The 13,356-nt window shown below is 37.5% G+C and overlaps 1 protein-coding gene across 4 annotated transcripts in view; it reads right to left on the bottom strand.

Moving 5' to 3' along the window:
- KIF21A (kinesin family member 21A) overlaps positions 1-13,356 on the bottom strand; it is a 91,541-nt gene that overhangs the window by 28,819 nt on the left and 49,366 nt on the right. For 3 of the 4 annotated variants that reach the window (XM_074583390.1, XM_074583563.1, XM_074583646.1), the window contains exons 12-22: positions 11,121-11,159; positions 8,601-8,685; positions 8,263-8,380; positions 6,809-6,997; positions 5,710-5,909; positions 5,200-5,307; positions 4,659-4,727; positions 4,337-4,548; positions 3,425-3,578; positions 2,838-3,038; positions 1,415-1,516 (exon numbers count right to left, since the gene is read on the bottom strand). In XM_074583390.1, coding sequence (XP_074439491.1) covers positions 1,415-1,516; positions 2,838-3,038; positions 3,425-3,578; positions 4,337-4,548; positions 4,659-4,727; positions 5,200-5,307; positions 5,710-5,909; positions 6,809-6,997; positions 8,263-8,380; positions 8,601-8,685; positions 11,121-11,159 — 1,477 coding nt within the window. The remainder of the gene's footprint in view (positions 1-1,414; positions 1,517-2,837; positions 3,039-3,424; positions 3,579-4,336; positions 4,549-4,658; positions 4,728-5,199; positions 5,308-5,709; positions 5,910-6,808; positions 6,998-8,262; positions 8,381-8,600; positions 8,686-11,120; positions 11,160-13,356) is intronic. The other variant, XM_074583478.1, reaches the window with a different exon arrangement.

Here is a 13,356-nt window from a genome sequence, read left to right as displayed (position 1 = left end):
TGTTACTCTATAACAAACAGCAGAAAAACAAACAAAACAAAAAAAACCCCACAAAACAAAACACACCCAACACCAGAACAGTAGTCTTTTCTACAGAATCGCCCAGTGAACTTTCAACTTCTGCTGAAAGATCTCAAGGCCCAACTTAAGAGAGAATCCATTCTAAGGAAAGTTCCCCTGGGCACATGGATTAGTAGGCATTTTTTAGTTGCAGAAAACGTAGCCAGGGAAATTTACAAGGAATAGTTTCCAAATAGAAGCAGCAGCAGGGAAAAATGAAGGTACAACACATCTTCTCAAAGACTTGCAGGATAACAGAGGACTTTGAGTGCCAGCACTTGAGAAAGAAGCGCAGTACTATAGACTTACACATTAAATTCTGATTTTATCATGAACTAAAACAAAATATCAATAGACATATTTTGCATGTGGAAACAAACGACAGAAGAGACAGCAGGCATGACCAATTTTACATGAAAATGTACCTTCAGTTTTTCTACACGATAATTACTTATGACAAAGAGGAGAAACACCTTCACATAATGGAGCTTTTTATCATGATAAGCAGAAATTGTTAACCGAGTAAGTCAGAGGCAATTCTCTCATATTAACTCTGCTGCAAGAAATCAGATACCCATTCAGCCCACCCAAGGGCTGAAAAAAAATCAAAAGATTGAAATTCTGAAATTTGCAGAAGCCAATGTGATTGTGTGATTTTTCTTTTCCTTTTTTTTTTAAGAAAAACAGTATGAACTTTTTTGATTACCTGCATAATGATGAATCAAGAATGCAAAAAAAAAAAGAACGGGTAATTGGTCAGTGGGACTAAAACAAAGTCCATTTCAATAGCCTTGAAGTCTTTCATTTGATTCAATGACACTGAGTTTGGCCTCCAAACAGAAAGAAAAGCAGCAGCAAGAGCATATGATACATGTGTGCACAGGGTTATAAACTGCCAAATCTCATTTTGAAAATATTACTTCCCAAGGCTTTCAGAAAAAGCCCACATTGCTCTACTCAAAAGTAGAAGTCTGACTAAAATATGCCATACATCAATACACTTTAAAGGCTCATTTTTAAGTCACTCTTAAAAAGATCCTGAGTGTTCTGGAGCTTGTTGAAAAACATAGAAGCCCATTATTTATTTGATTACAAAGAGCTAGTGCTCTTATAAGAACAACATGAGGTAATTAGTGAAGCAGGCTCTACTGGGGGTTGAAAAAACAGGGAACAGATTGAAGGGGACAATGGATCTCAAGGGCCTTCACACTGAGAATCAGCACGGCTCTGTAGCATTGACCAGCTTACTTTTCACAGGTATGAATTCACGCTAGTTAGTCTTTATGACAGCACAAGTCTGCTCCTGGTACATGGCATAGGTCCTGGCATACGCATATTTTGCTTAATGCATTACCTTATTGATACCCATTGTGAGGAAGTGATCAAGCAAATATCGAGCTTCTGTCAAAGTGCAAGCATTAATCACTGCTGTTACATCCAAGGTCTCTCCTTCTTCCTATGTGTGCAACAACAACAGGCAGATGCAGAAAAATGCTTTATTTTAATTCATTACAGTGATCACAGAAAATAGAAACTGTGAAGAAGCTGCAATATCATCCAGTTCATCCTCTTGGTACCCCAACCATGTCTGACAGACTTTTTTCCAAACTATCCCAAAACACCCCACAGAACAGACTCTGCAGCCTTCCCAGTCCTTCCAGTGTTTCAGTTCCATTCGTATTAGAAAGCATTTATCAGCCTCCAACTCAGATTCCTTCTTTCTGCAAGGTAATGCATTCACAATGGATGCAGAAGTGAGTGCATTACTTCACTGTCTGCAGCCTTCACACATTTGAAGAGTTCTTCCCCTAGCCTATTGCTCATTTTTCTTCAGATTATTCTCGGTCAGTATTAAGCACTCTGGTACCTTTAAGAATTATTAAACCTTTTGTGTTCACTACTTCTTTACTGGTAAAGTCCTGTAACCTTGCACCATGTTGTCCAAAATTCAAGAAACCCTGATGTGCGTAAAATAGTAAAAGCTGCTGGGGATGTAACAGATCGTAAACAGATGTAAAACACAGATTAGCCCATGGTGGGAGAGGAAGAACTCGAGCACTGCCATATAAAAATACTGGTAAGTATTACAGTTCAGACCTCATGTTACCTGTGCCAAGAGGTCTAGGAGATTGTACGTGGTGGATTCTTCCTGCTAGATCATGTAAGATATGATGCACATTGTAAGGGTTTTCATATTGGATTTCTGCTTTTGGTAATATTCAAATTTCTACATCAGTCATAATAGACAATTATTATCTGAAAAGTCAACCCTGAACAAGAAACTTGGCCTGAAAAGGCTCGTTAGTTATAAAAAGCCACTGTTCCATAATTGAAAATATACTTAAATGCAATATAAAGAACGTATATAAATACTTACATACAAAAATACTTAAATATATTTAAAGCATACAAAAACAATACAAGGGAGTGGAAGCATATCAACAGCTGCAGGAAGATGATACAAGCTTTCAGCCTTCAGTCTCAAGAATTATATTAATTTAATGCCAGCAGAATAGAAAGCATCAACTTTGACATTTAAATGCTTTGCAATCTTAACTTGCATTACACTATTGACACTAAAATTCAAATCTGAAAGTTCAGTTATATAAACACTCTTCATTTCAGACTTCACCCAAGTTTTCACCAATTTTCACTTCCTGGTTCAATAATTATACAGACAAAACAAAATTCCGTTCTAAATGAGAAAATTTTTCAAGGCTAAAACAGTTGCTTTTTCTTTTCTTCATTTTACTATTTTTGCATAATACTTGACCTACCTTTGCTTCTTCCATTTGCATAATGTTTGCTTGGCAGTCAGAAATGCTGTCGTTAATGTAGTCTATATTCGCAGTTAGTGATTCCATCTCTTCATTTATGTTTTGGACATTTCTATCTGCTTCACTGCCACCCCCATCCTTGATGAGCTTCTCCCTTTTCTTTGAAAGCTTTTCTCTTCTTTTTGTAAGTTCTTCACGTTGCTATTTTCCCCAAAGACATAATATTGCATAAAAAGGAATTAGTAAACGCTTAAGGCATTTAAGCACCTTTTTGTTTTATTTTCCTTTCCTTGTTATACTTTAACTAACATATCATGATTTCTACAGGAAGAAGTTATATATACAGGTAAATATACCTTAGTATATTTGCCCATGATTACTGTGCTTTTTATTTCATACTAAGCACAGCAATCCCATGGTCCAAATGCTTACTGGAGTTGTTTAGAACATCATCAATGGCTGCAAAGGATTACAATAACTTTGCCTACGCCACCATCACAGCAATTAATTTACAGCAAACATAAATGCACTGCTCTCTCTCTATTTAATATGATGATACCACCAACAGCGTGTAGCAAATCACCCACCGTAAGTAACCTGTTCATATCTGCCTCCATATTGGAAATGGTCATCCTCTGCATAATGATATCAGTCACTCTGCGTTCAAGTAATTGCCACTTCATCCTGGCTGCCTTCGAGGAGTAAACTCTGCTTGTCACCGTTTTCCGCTGATATTTCTTGCTGTGATAAATTCAAGAGAAACATACAGCTAAGTGTGAAGTAGTCCAATCACACATTTGAATGCGGAAATGACCAGGCCAGAATATTTTTCATGGACAACTTAAAAATTTCTTGCAGTTTTTCATTGCACCAGACAGCTACCTGCACCCAGCCCTGAACTCTACTGCGCTCTAAAATATTGCATTTGACAAACAGCTATCAAACACTGTGGCGTCTTGTATGATGCACCATCGAAATCGAATGCCACCTAAGAGCGGGTCTCTATTTAACAAGAGGATCTGTTTCAAATCACAGTGTAAGATCACTAATAAATCCAATACATTAAATTGTGTAATTGTGTTTTGCAACAAGTTTTTCCTTTGTTTGGGGGGGGGAGGGGGGGTGTTTGGGTTTTTTGGTTTTTGGGTTTTTTTGTTGTTGTTGTTTGGTTTTTTTGGTTGTTTTTTTAACACTTAGGAATACTGCAGGCATTGCACCACTAAGGGCATTTCTCTTTAAGAGCAGATTAACTGGATTTTGAAATTTTAGGGTTTCTTAATGTGACTTGTTCTTTAATGCCATTTTATATTATTCCACACTGCCTTAAATACACAACTCAAATTGCATTTGATAATGGTAAAATGCCCATTTTATGAGCATTACATGACAGCAGTTTGAAAAACAACTACTACAATATGTATCGTCACAAGATTATCTGCTAGAAAGTCCATGCAATACTCAGTTCTCTCAAGAGATTATGAAACGTTTTTAATCCTTACGCTGTTCCATTTGTTGCAGTTACAGATAACGCTTGAACCCTTGCAACAGGAATTCTCATTTTCTGCTGTGCTGCTGTTCTTGAGCCATCGTGCTCAACTGATGAACTAGAACTTGCTTCCTGTATAGGATGCTCAGGCAGGCTCAGCTTCCGACTGACTTTTCCTGCCACTTTATCAGACAGAGGCCTTACTTGCCGACGAAGGGCTGTAACCTGAAACAGAGTGCAGAGATACGATTACCTCTCCCCAAAACTGCATTCGAAGTTACAGCAATACAATATAATTCTGTTTTTAAAGATGCATTACTGTTTTACCACAATACCTCTTCAGTTTTGCGACGCAAGATAACTTCTTGATTTCTTTTCTGAGCTTCCAGAAGCTTGAGCTGATGCTGTGAAAAAATACAAGCAGCACATGATATTTTTTCCATTATCTGCCACCAGGACTGTGTTGTATAAAAAAAGACCTTTACACATTAATACAAGTTTGCAAAACTGTTGTGACATGAAGTGGTCAAGTCACAATTGTTTCTTACTCTTCCTAGTGTATCAATTCTCTATCAAAAAGAATACTTCCATGCAGGCAAGGTGGTAGTTAACCAGTTTTGTGAAGATTCACTAAATAAAATAATACCAATATACATATTCAATAAGCCTTCTATTTTCTGTTGCACTTCAGACAGAAACTAGGAACTGAGTTATCATAGAAGTCAAAACACATTATGTGCCTTTTGACTGGTGAAAATATAGAGGTTCATGCCCGCCTCGGTGAATGCATATACACATGCTGTGTGCCTGCAAGCAGATGCACTTCATAATGATAGATGCTTATTCCAAACTAAAGTTCTTTATCTGTCAAATTACCTCTCGCTTGCGTTGCTCCTTTTTAAGCTGTGCAATCTCTCTGTTTCTTCTAGATTCAGTCATTCTAGCTTTCTCCTGCTCTTCTTTCATTTGTTTCATCAAGCGAACCTGTAAAGAGGTCATCACTTAGAAAAGCCGTTTACACTCAAGTGCTGCTCCCTGCCACCACTCATATAGAATTTCTTCTTCAAATTGCCATCTTCCAGAACATTACATGCTTTTAGCAGTTTACACCTCCTCCATCTAACGTGTCTTCTTCACTCTGTGCTGAGTAACAGCCAATAAGCAGTGCAAGCATCTTCATGTTTGATACTGTAATTTCTGTTCATTAAGCCGAAAAGCCACCCCTCTCTCCCAGGAATAGCCTGGTCTTTGTATCTTTTCTGTTTTCAGACTTCTGAGCAGCTGACAGCAAGAACAGAGTTATCTGATAGGTAAATGCACAGGAGATTTCAACCCATTTTTCAGTGAAACACTCATTGTACAACACTTCAATATACTGAAATATACCTTGGTTTTCTTCATCTCTGTCACCTCCTGCTGCAATTTCTTGAGTTGCTTTTCATATTGAGACTGATTTTTAAGCAATCGTGCATGTTCCTTTTGCGCTGTTTGAAGCCTCTGTAGTTCTTTATTCATGGCTTGGAGTTTCTTTTCATATTCTGACTTGATTTTTTTTGCCTTTTCTTCTGAATAGGTCTCTACAGAACCTAGAGCAAAAAGGAGTTCTTAATCTGCTTTTGTTTAGGATATTTTCACTTTGCCAGCCACAGCAGATGACTGCTTCCTCTGCTTTTAGCATTATCTTCCAAAAATTTTGTCTCTAGCTCCTATCACCTCCACTGCTTCGAACCTTTCACCTTATCTGTGTTCTTGGATAAGAGATCAAGTATTAGCACTTTCCTTCTGATTTTGTTTTGCACTAGACAACAAATATGTGAGTACATGAAGACACAGACACACAGGTCCTTGTTCACACATATGTGCACACGGTCATAACAACAGCCCCAAGAGCCATCAAGCCTAGTATTCCTTTTCTGGCACTGAACAAACAGGAAGGTATAAGGAACAGTAAGGGAACAGCAAAAGCATGTAAAGTATAAAGCGTATATAGTATATTTTTAAAAAGAAAGCAACAAACAAAATACTTCCCCCAGTACTCTCCCCAAGTTCACCTACTTGTGGCTTACAATTTCCTGAGCCAGAGTTAGTTTTTCACTTCCACACGATTACATATTGAAAAAAGTTTGGTCAGTAAAACATCTCTGCAAGGCTGCCGATCCTAGTTCTTATTTTTATGCAAATCAAGAGAAAGAGTACTTTTAATTCAGGAACTATGTTAAAAATGAGAACTCGTAGAAAACTGAAAATGCTTATTCAACCAAATCAAATACCAGTTAGTAGCCAGACCTTTGTAAAAAATAAAAATCCCTCTCAAGTCTGGTAGAAATTAGAATGAGTAAAGTATGATTCATTGGCTCTATGGGTACAAACCTACTTCTGTTTTCTGCAATTTCTTATCACATTTGAAAAATTGAGGGAAGTAGTAAACAATTCAATTTGAATATCTTACACAACATCTAGATTTAAGTGATTTTGTACTTCTTACCCAAGTTCTGAAGAACCTGATCTCTTTCAAGCTGCGTGTCTCGAATCTTATGTTGCAGCATCATTAGTTTCTCTTCATATTGTTTTTTCAGTGTTTGCAACCTCCGCTGGCTGTTCTCTAGCTCATCTATCAGTTTCTGCTTAATGGCTATTTCACAGGTGATATTTGCCAAGTCAGCTTGATAATTTTCTGAAATAAAAAGTTTTGAGTAATGAAAAATTAAGACTTCTGTTCAAGTAACAACGAGGATCACATAAGTTTAGATACCCCCTGCAACATCAGGTTTATTTCCCAACATGTAAGTTGTGCACAGGGGAATTCTACACAAAGCACAATGCAGAAAGTGAAAGTATTATATGCAGTTCATGGTAAAGTCTCCTCCTTGAACGCTCTCCCCGTTCTAGAACTGGGAAAGTGGCAGGGAAAGATACCTCTCACTGGATCACAGTTGCCCATGTGTTGTAATTCCTCACCTTTAAATCTTAACATCAGCAATCTGTCCTTCCTCCTACAAAAGTTGCACAAGCTGTGAGACTTCGGTCACATCTCAGGGCTGGAGAATAATTGCCATTCATAAACCCAGCAGATTATAAAAGGAAAATTTGATTGCTGGCAGACTCTAAGGGGAGGCTTTCCTTTCTCTAGCTCTTAGAAAAATACAGTCAAAATTCTGAGAAGAGAGGAGCCGCCTCAATCATGGAAGTGGAACAGTGAAGGGAATGAGAAAAGGAGGAGGAAAAAGTAAGGAAAAAGGACTAATGCACATGCTAATTTATAAAAGTTTAATTAATTTCTGTAGTCAATTATCTCCTTTTTTTGGTTTAAGATTATGTGCTCCAGAATAAAGATGTCAGTTGAAGAGGGTTTGGTGGGGTTTTTTTTCCAGGTACTGCAACTCCTGCTAATGGTCTCTGTGACTCTAAAGGAACCAACAGACTTGGTTTGCCCATTTAGCCCAACTCACATGAGAGGATTGCTGTTGATGCTCTCTCCGACTACAGCAGTCCTAATTTGTATACCACACATAAGCCAGTGCTTAACATTTTTACGAAAAGTCACAGCCTCTGAAAATGAAGAAGGCTGATGGGACTCCCAGCCTCTCAAAATTAAATTCTACTCATTTCTAAATTAGGTGAATGAGAGCCATCACCTTGGTGATTAGTTCCGAGACATAAAAATAAACCAGTACTTAAACCTTATGCTTTGGATAGTCTAACTAAGGAAGAAATGTGTTACCAAACATCTTATGGCCTCTGGTCAATTCTAAAGCCAGTACTGAGGCACTTGATCAGATGTATATTACATGTTTTAGTACCATAACCAGGAAAGAATTCACTGGACATACAATCCACAGAGAATTATGGACAGTGGGTTGAAAGCACACACTCTTGCCTACCACAACCCAAGGAATGACAGATTTTGTAAAATTCTACAAACTATTGCACTGACATCACCTTTTTCATCAGAGTCAGAATCCGATTCATCTGAACTTTCGACAACTTCCATGTCATCTTCATCCTCATCATCTTCCTCTTCTTCATCCTCATGATCGCTTACTTCTTGAATCTCTTCCTGTAAAACGTACAAAATAGAAAGATGTTGAAGTACACCCTACACTTTTCCATCTCCCAGTCACTTGGTGACTATCACTGTGAAGCCACGGTATTCACCTGACCCATTCCTAATTTCACACAGAATCACAGAATGCCCTTGTAAATGTAAATCTTTAAACAGATATGTAAATCCTTAAACATACAATGAACAAATAAACCAAACACTTCTAAATACTTACTGCTTCCAATTCATTATTCTCTCTCTCTGAAGTGCCTTTTTCATCTCTTTTCTCCTGCTCGTTATCTGTGTTATCTTCTTTAACACTAGCAGAAGAGGCACAGAAACAAGATATTCACAAACTGAAATGACATGTTCTTCCCATCCCCCAAACCAATACAGTTGTAATTCCAAATAAAGATGAAAGCCAAAGTGAAGTTAGACAAATGTACAGGTGTTGGGCATGGGTAAAACACAACTTCCAATCTCCCGCAGATAATAAAATAAAGCTTAGTTACTCCTAATCTTAACTTGCAAAATAATATTAATGATTAGCACATTGTTTTAGGGCATATTGCACAACTAGGACAATCAGAATACACATCTTCATATACTACAGCAGTACTCATTTTGCATGGAAGTTGCAGTGTACCCAGAACAGCTTTCACAAAACAAAGAATGAACATTTTGTGCAGGTACAACATACAAGTATTACTACACTCTCAAGGTGTAACAGAGCCTACTGGGCTTGCAATCATCTGAAAATTTATGCATAAGTCTTAAACAATATCCTAACTTATCATACTATAACTACTCTTGATCAGTTATCTACTTTGACATCAAGGGAATGCTCAAAATAGGCATTGATACAAAACCCAAAAGAGTTGAAAAATACTGAAGTTTTCCAATAGGACTGTCCAGCTGGAAAAGAAACCTTTCCCAACTATTAAGATCACTTTTTAGTATATTTCCATGCTTTTGTTTTTCAGACTATGGTTCAAAACTTATTTAAAAGCCAAGTATCTGTATATTCTTTCCTATCTTGGCAACCTGAACTGTAGTGATGGCTTATGCAAATTACGGCAGGGGTTTTTTGGTTTTGTTTTAAAGCTTTGGTGTATTAGCCATTAGGACAAGTTTTAACATTTTTAAGTGCATATTTGAGATGTCACATGCAAATGTAAAATTCAAAAACCAATCGCACTCTGCAAATTGTCATGGATCAAATGTCAGTTCCCTCTAGCACTACATGTGCAAAATCCAAACCATCCCAAATAGATGGGAAATCATGACAGAACTGGGATAGACACCATAGGGGGTAATAACAAAAAAACGTGGTTAGAATTGCCTAAAGTGGAATCCACCTCACCTAACTTCAGCTACATAAAAGTTTGGCAAATTATGTACTGTCACTGATCAGGAAGGGTAACCAGAAATGCACGTTTTTCTGCACTGACACCAGAAGCAGCCCAGGCTCGAGATCTAACTCTTAGACAAATCCAATTCTCAGTGAAGTGACAAGAAATGTCAGTAGATTCGAAACACTATAATTTGGCAAGTGACACCTAAAAGCCACCTTTAAAACAGATATCTACTCTGAAGAGAGCCAGTTAAGTAACAAAGTGCTCCTGCGCACACATGATTTTTGTTATACTATTTTTTAACCTGTTCAGTGATAACTGGTTCCTTCTGCCCCACTTATCACCAGCAAAACCAAATCCAGCTACAGCTGACCATGAGCAAGACAGAAAGATTTTGCTTAGACTGTATGAATCCATGCAGCAGCCAGGGAGGCTGGAAGTAAAACGTCTAACCAGATTTGTACAGAAAAATATGCCAAACAGGGAACACTAAGACATGCAATCTCATTTCCACAGATTCTCAGCTCACTCAGCCCACAGTATGTTCTGTTTTATGTTGGTTAATAAGCCTAAGTGATAAAAGATCCTAGCTGCAATGCAGACTGAGGCAAATCCCTAGTTTCCCTTCTGCCCGCACGCAGCACAGAGCACACCACTACAAGGTATTTGTCTTCTGCCCAGTAAAGGGGAGAGCCAGGAGGAAGGAGAGCCAGCAGCTCTCCCAGGCAGAACTGAACTGCTTAATTTGCAGGCTACTCATCTGTGGATTCACAACATCCCCAGGAATTAAGTGGAGACTTGGGGGATCAAAGTAGACAGCTGAAACATAAAAGCTCCTTTACTTTCATTTTTAATGACAGTATATTTCTCTTTTTAGACCCCTCAACTGCTCTCTGTGACTAACTACGTTACGTACTACTTTGGCTGAAACTGAATGGAAGGAACGGTCAAGGATTCAGTCACATGCTTTCAAAAATAAAAGAAGCAGACTGAGGTGTGAAGGTCTAAGACTTTCTTGATCTCACATGCCAAAATTATTGTTGTCGTATACTGCCTGCTATATGTGTCATACCGTGTGAGCTACTGCACCTTCCTCCTGCCTTTCATTCCGTACAGGCCATGCAAGAACAAAATCTACTTAATTCTATCGCAATTCCCAAAGGTACCACCTCCCCACAAACACTAGCTCAACACTCTGCAATCCCAGAGCCAACCTCAATTCCACAACAGGGGTTTCTTCCAAGTTAAAACACTTATTGAAAGTGAAAACACAGGAAATAATTCTGAAAAGCCAAATGAACTACTCTTGAAGTATTTATGAATCTGCCCAACTTATTTTCATGTATGACAACCAGTTAATTGAAATGACAGGTAATTAAAAACCTGGGAAATATTCCAACCTTCTTTCTTCTTGACTGCTTTCCTCAAGTTTCTGTAGCCTTCAAAAGCACGAGGTACAGTATTGGAAGGCCAAGCCAATGAAGGACAAACCAGACAGTGAAAAGCAAAAGTGATAAGAAGGTAAAAAAATGATATATGAGCTTGTGGAGTTCAAAATGAAATTTTAAAAGATACCATCAAGAGACAAGTAGTAAAAAGGCAATACATTTTGCACAGTTGGAAAGTAAACAGAAAACAAAGAAGAAGCATTTGTAGGTTAACTAATCTGTCACTGTCAACAATTGTAAATTCAAGTTACACTAAGAAAGAAGTTTTAGATATAGACAATGTATTTCACTTTGAGAATTATTTCTAATACGAATTCAAAAAAATCACTTAGTTCTTGAAAAAGCTTTCTCCTCTTTTGCCATTTAAAATTGGCAGGTAAAATACAAAAAATTGCAAGAAGTACTGCCACATTGAACCAAAGTTATATAATCTCAGGAATACGTCAGGAAAAAAAACAATGCACTAGTTCTATATATGCTGATAACATATTTTAATATAAAATAGTAATGAAAAAAATTTAGTACTGATATTCTAAATTATATATTCTGAATATAAAATCTTCAAACTGCATTTTTTTTGGGGGGGTGTAGTTTAAATAAAAAGCAGAAAACTGCAGTTTAGTTTTATGGGATTGAAAAAGTACATGCCAATGATTGCTTGTTATTTTTTAATAAATTAACAAAACATATGCATCAGAAGCAATGAGATGGACAAAATGTTAGTATTTTTACTTGTACTTTTTCCTCTTGAAGAAACATGGATGTATCAGTAAAGAAATGTCTGCATGACATATATAAGTGCAGAGATGGCTTAAATTTCAACAACTACTGGTATTCCTCATGTTCCCATTATAAGAAAGTTTTGAGCAAGAGGTTTTGTTTTGCTGCCTTTTCACCTTATACTGCCTGTCATCTTCCTTCAGTATCAGCCAGCAGCTAACATGCTGAACCCCATGTAATTTTATCACTAATTTAGTTTAATAAAGGTTAGGGAAGTCAACAGACAGCAGCCAAAAAAAGGTTACCAGGTACCCTAAGGCTGAATAACAATTGAAAGGGACATGGGAGGTTTGTTCTGGAGCTTCTGGCGAATAGGTCGCACTGTGGGACACCCCAGTCGAGCATGTCAGTATTTCAGTAGCCAAAACATTGCTGCTGTGTAAACTGGTTCTAATAAACTTTATGACAGATGCTTATTAAAGGCTACAGATGTATAGCAGTACATACCTGCTGCTCATTCAGAAACTGGCTCTTAGATCTTCAGGCTAGCTCACAACAATTTAGGTAAGTTGCATGTGCTTAAAATGACACACCTTTCATAATGCTGACCCGTAACCAGGAAACAAGCAGATCAGGAAAGGTAGCAGATGGGGCGGAACTAGTAACTAGGCTTACCGATCCCATTTGAATATGCTAGTCAGACAACTTTAAAAGAACAGCAACCCTAAAAAGAAATAGTACAGTAAAAGCAGCTAAATGCCTGTAGAAGACAGAAGTAGAGCAAAGAATCCTATCAAACTGCAGGGCAAATTGTCCCTCTGCTATACATTAGTATACCCATTGCCAATTCCTGACATTTCAATCGAATAAGAATTCACAGTGACATATTCTGAACATGGACTTTGCACTTCATTAATGAGGCAGAAGCACTCCATAGGTAAGAAGTATGGCTTTATGCATAATCCTTCAAATTCTAACATTTCTTAGCTTCTAAGGAATTTCTCTCCTAACATATGCACCTCAGAAATTTATAAAATTTATTACAAAGTGGTCTGCAGATGGACCAGGAGATAGATTCAAACCTTGCCAGCACTTTGAAGAGCATAATGCCATTCTATAGAATGTAAGACCCACATTAAGATAGAGGCTGGACCATCAAAGGTCTCTCCCAACTTAAATTTTTCTGTGGTTGTCTAATTCTATAATGCTAGGATAAAAAAAAAAAAAAAAATCTCAAAAATAGTTTATGGTAACTAGTCCCTACTTCTGGATCAGACCACTTGGCTATCCCATTCACAAGATTATTGTCCTAGTGTAAGCAAATATGACTGGATGCAGAAGCTTCCTTCAGAGAAAAAAAAAAAAAAAAAAAAAGAAAAAAACCCAAAACCACACAACCAAAATGGACAGCCATGTGTTTTACTTACTACTGTATATAGGGTAAAACTTCCAAATGTTTTTTTAAAGT

Source organism: Larus michahellis, chromosome 1, assembly GCF_964199755.1.
Source record: "Larus michahellis chromosome 1, bLarMic1.1, whole genome shotgun sequence".
Lineage (NCBI taxonomy): Eukaryota > Metazoa > Chordata > Aves > Charadriiformes > Laridae > Larus > Larus michahellis.
Note: the sequence above shows the minus strand (reverse complement) of the source record. Positions and strands in the feature narration are given on the sequence as shown.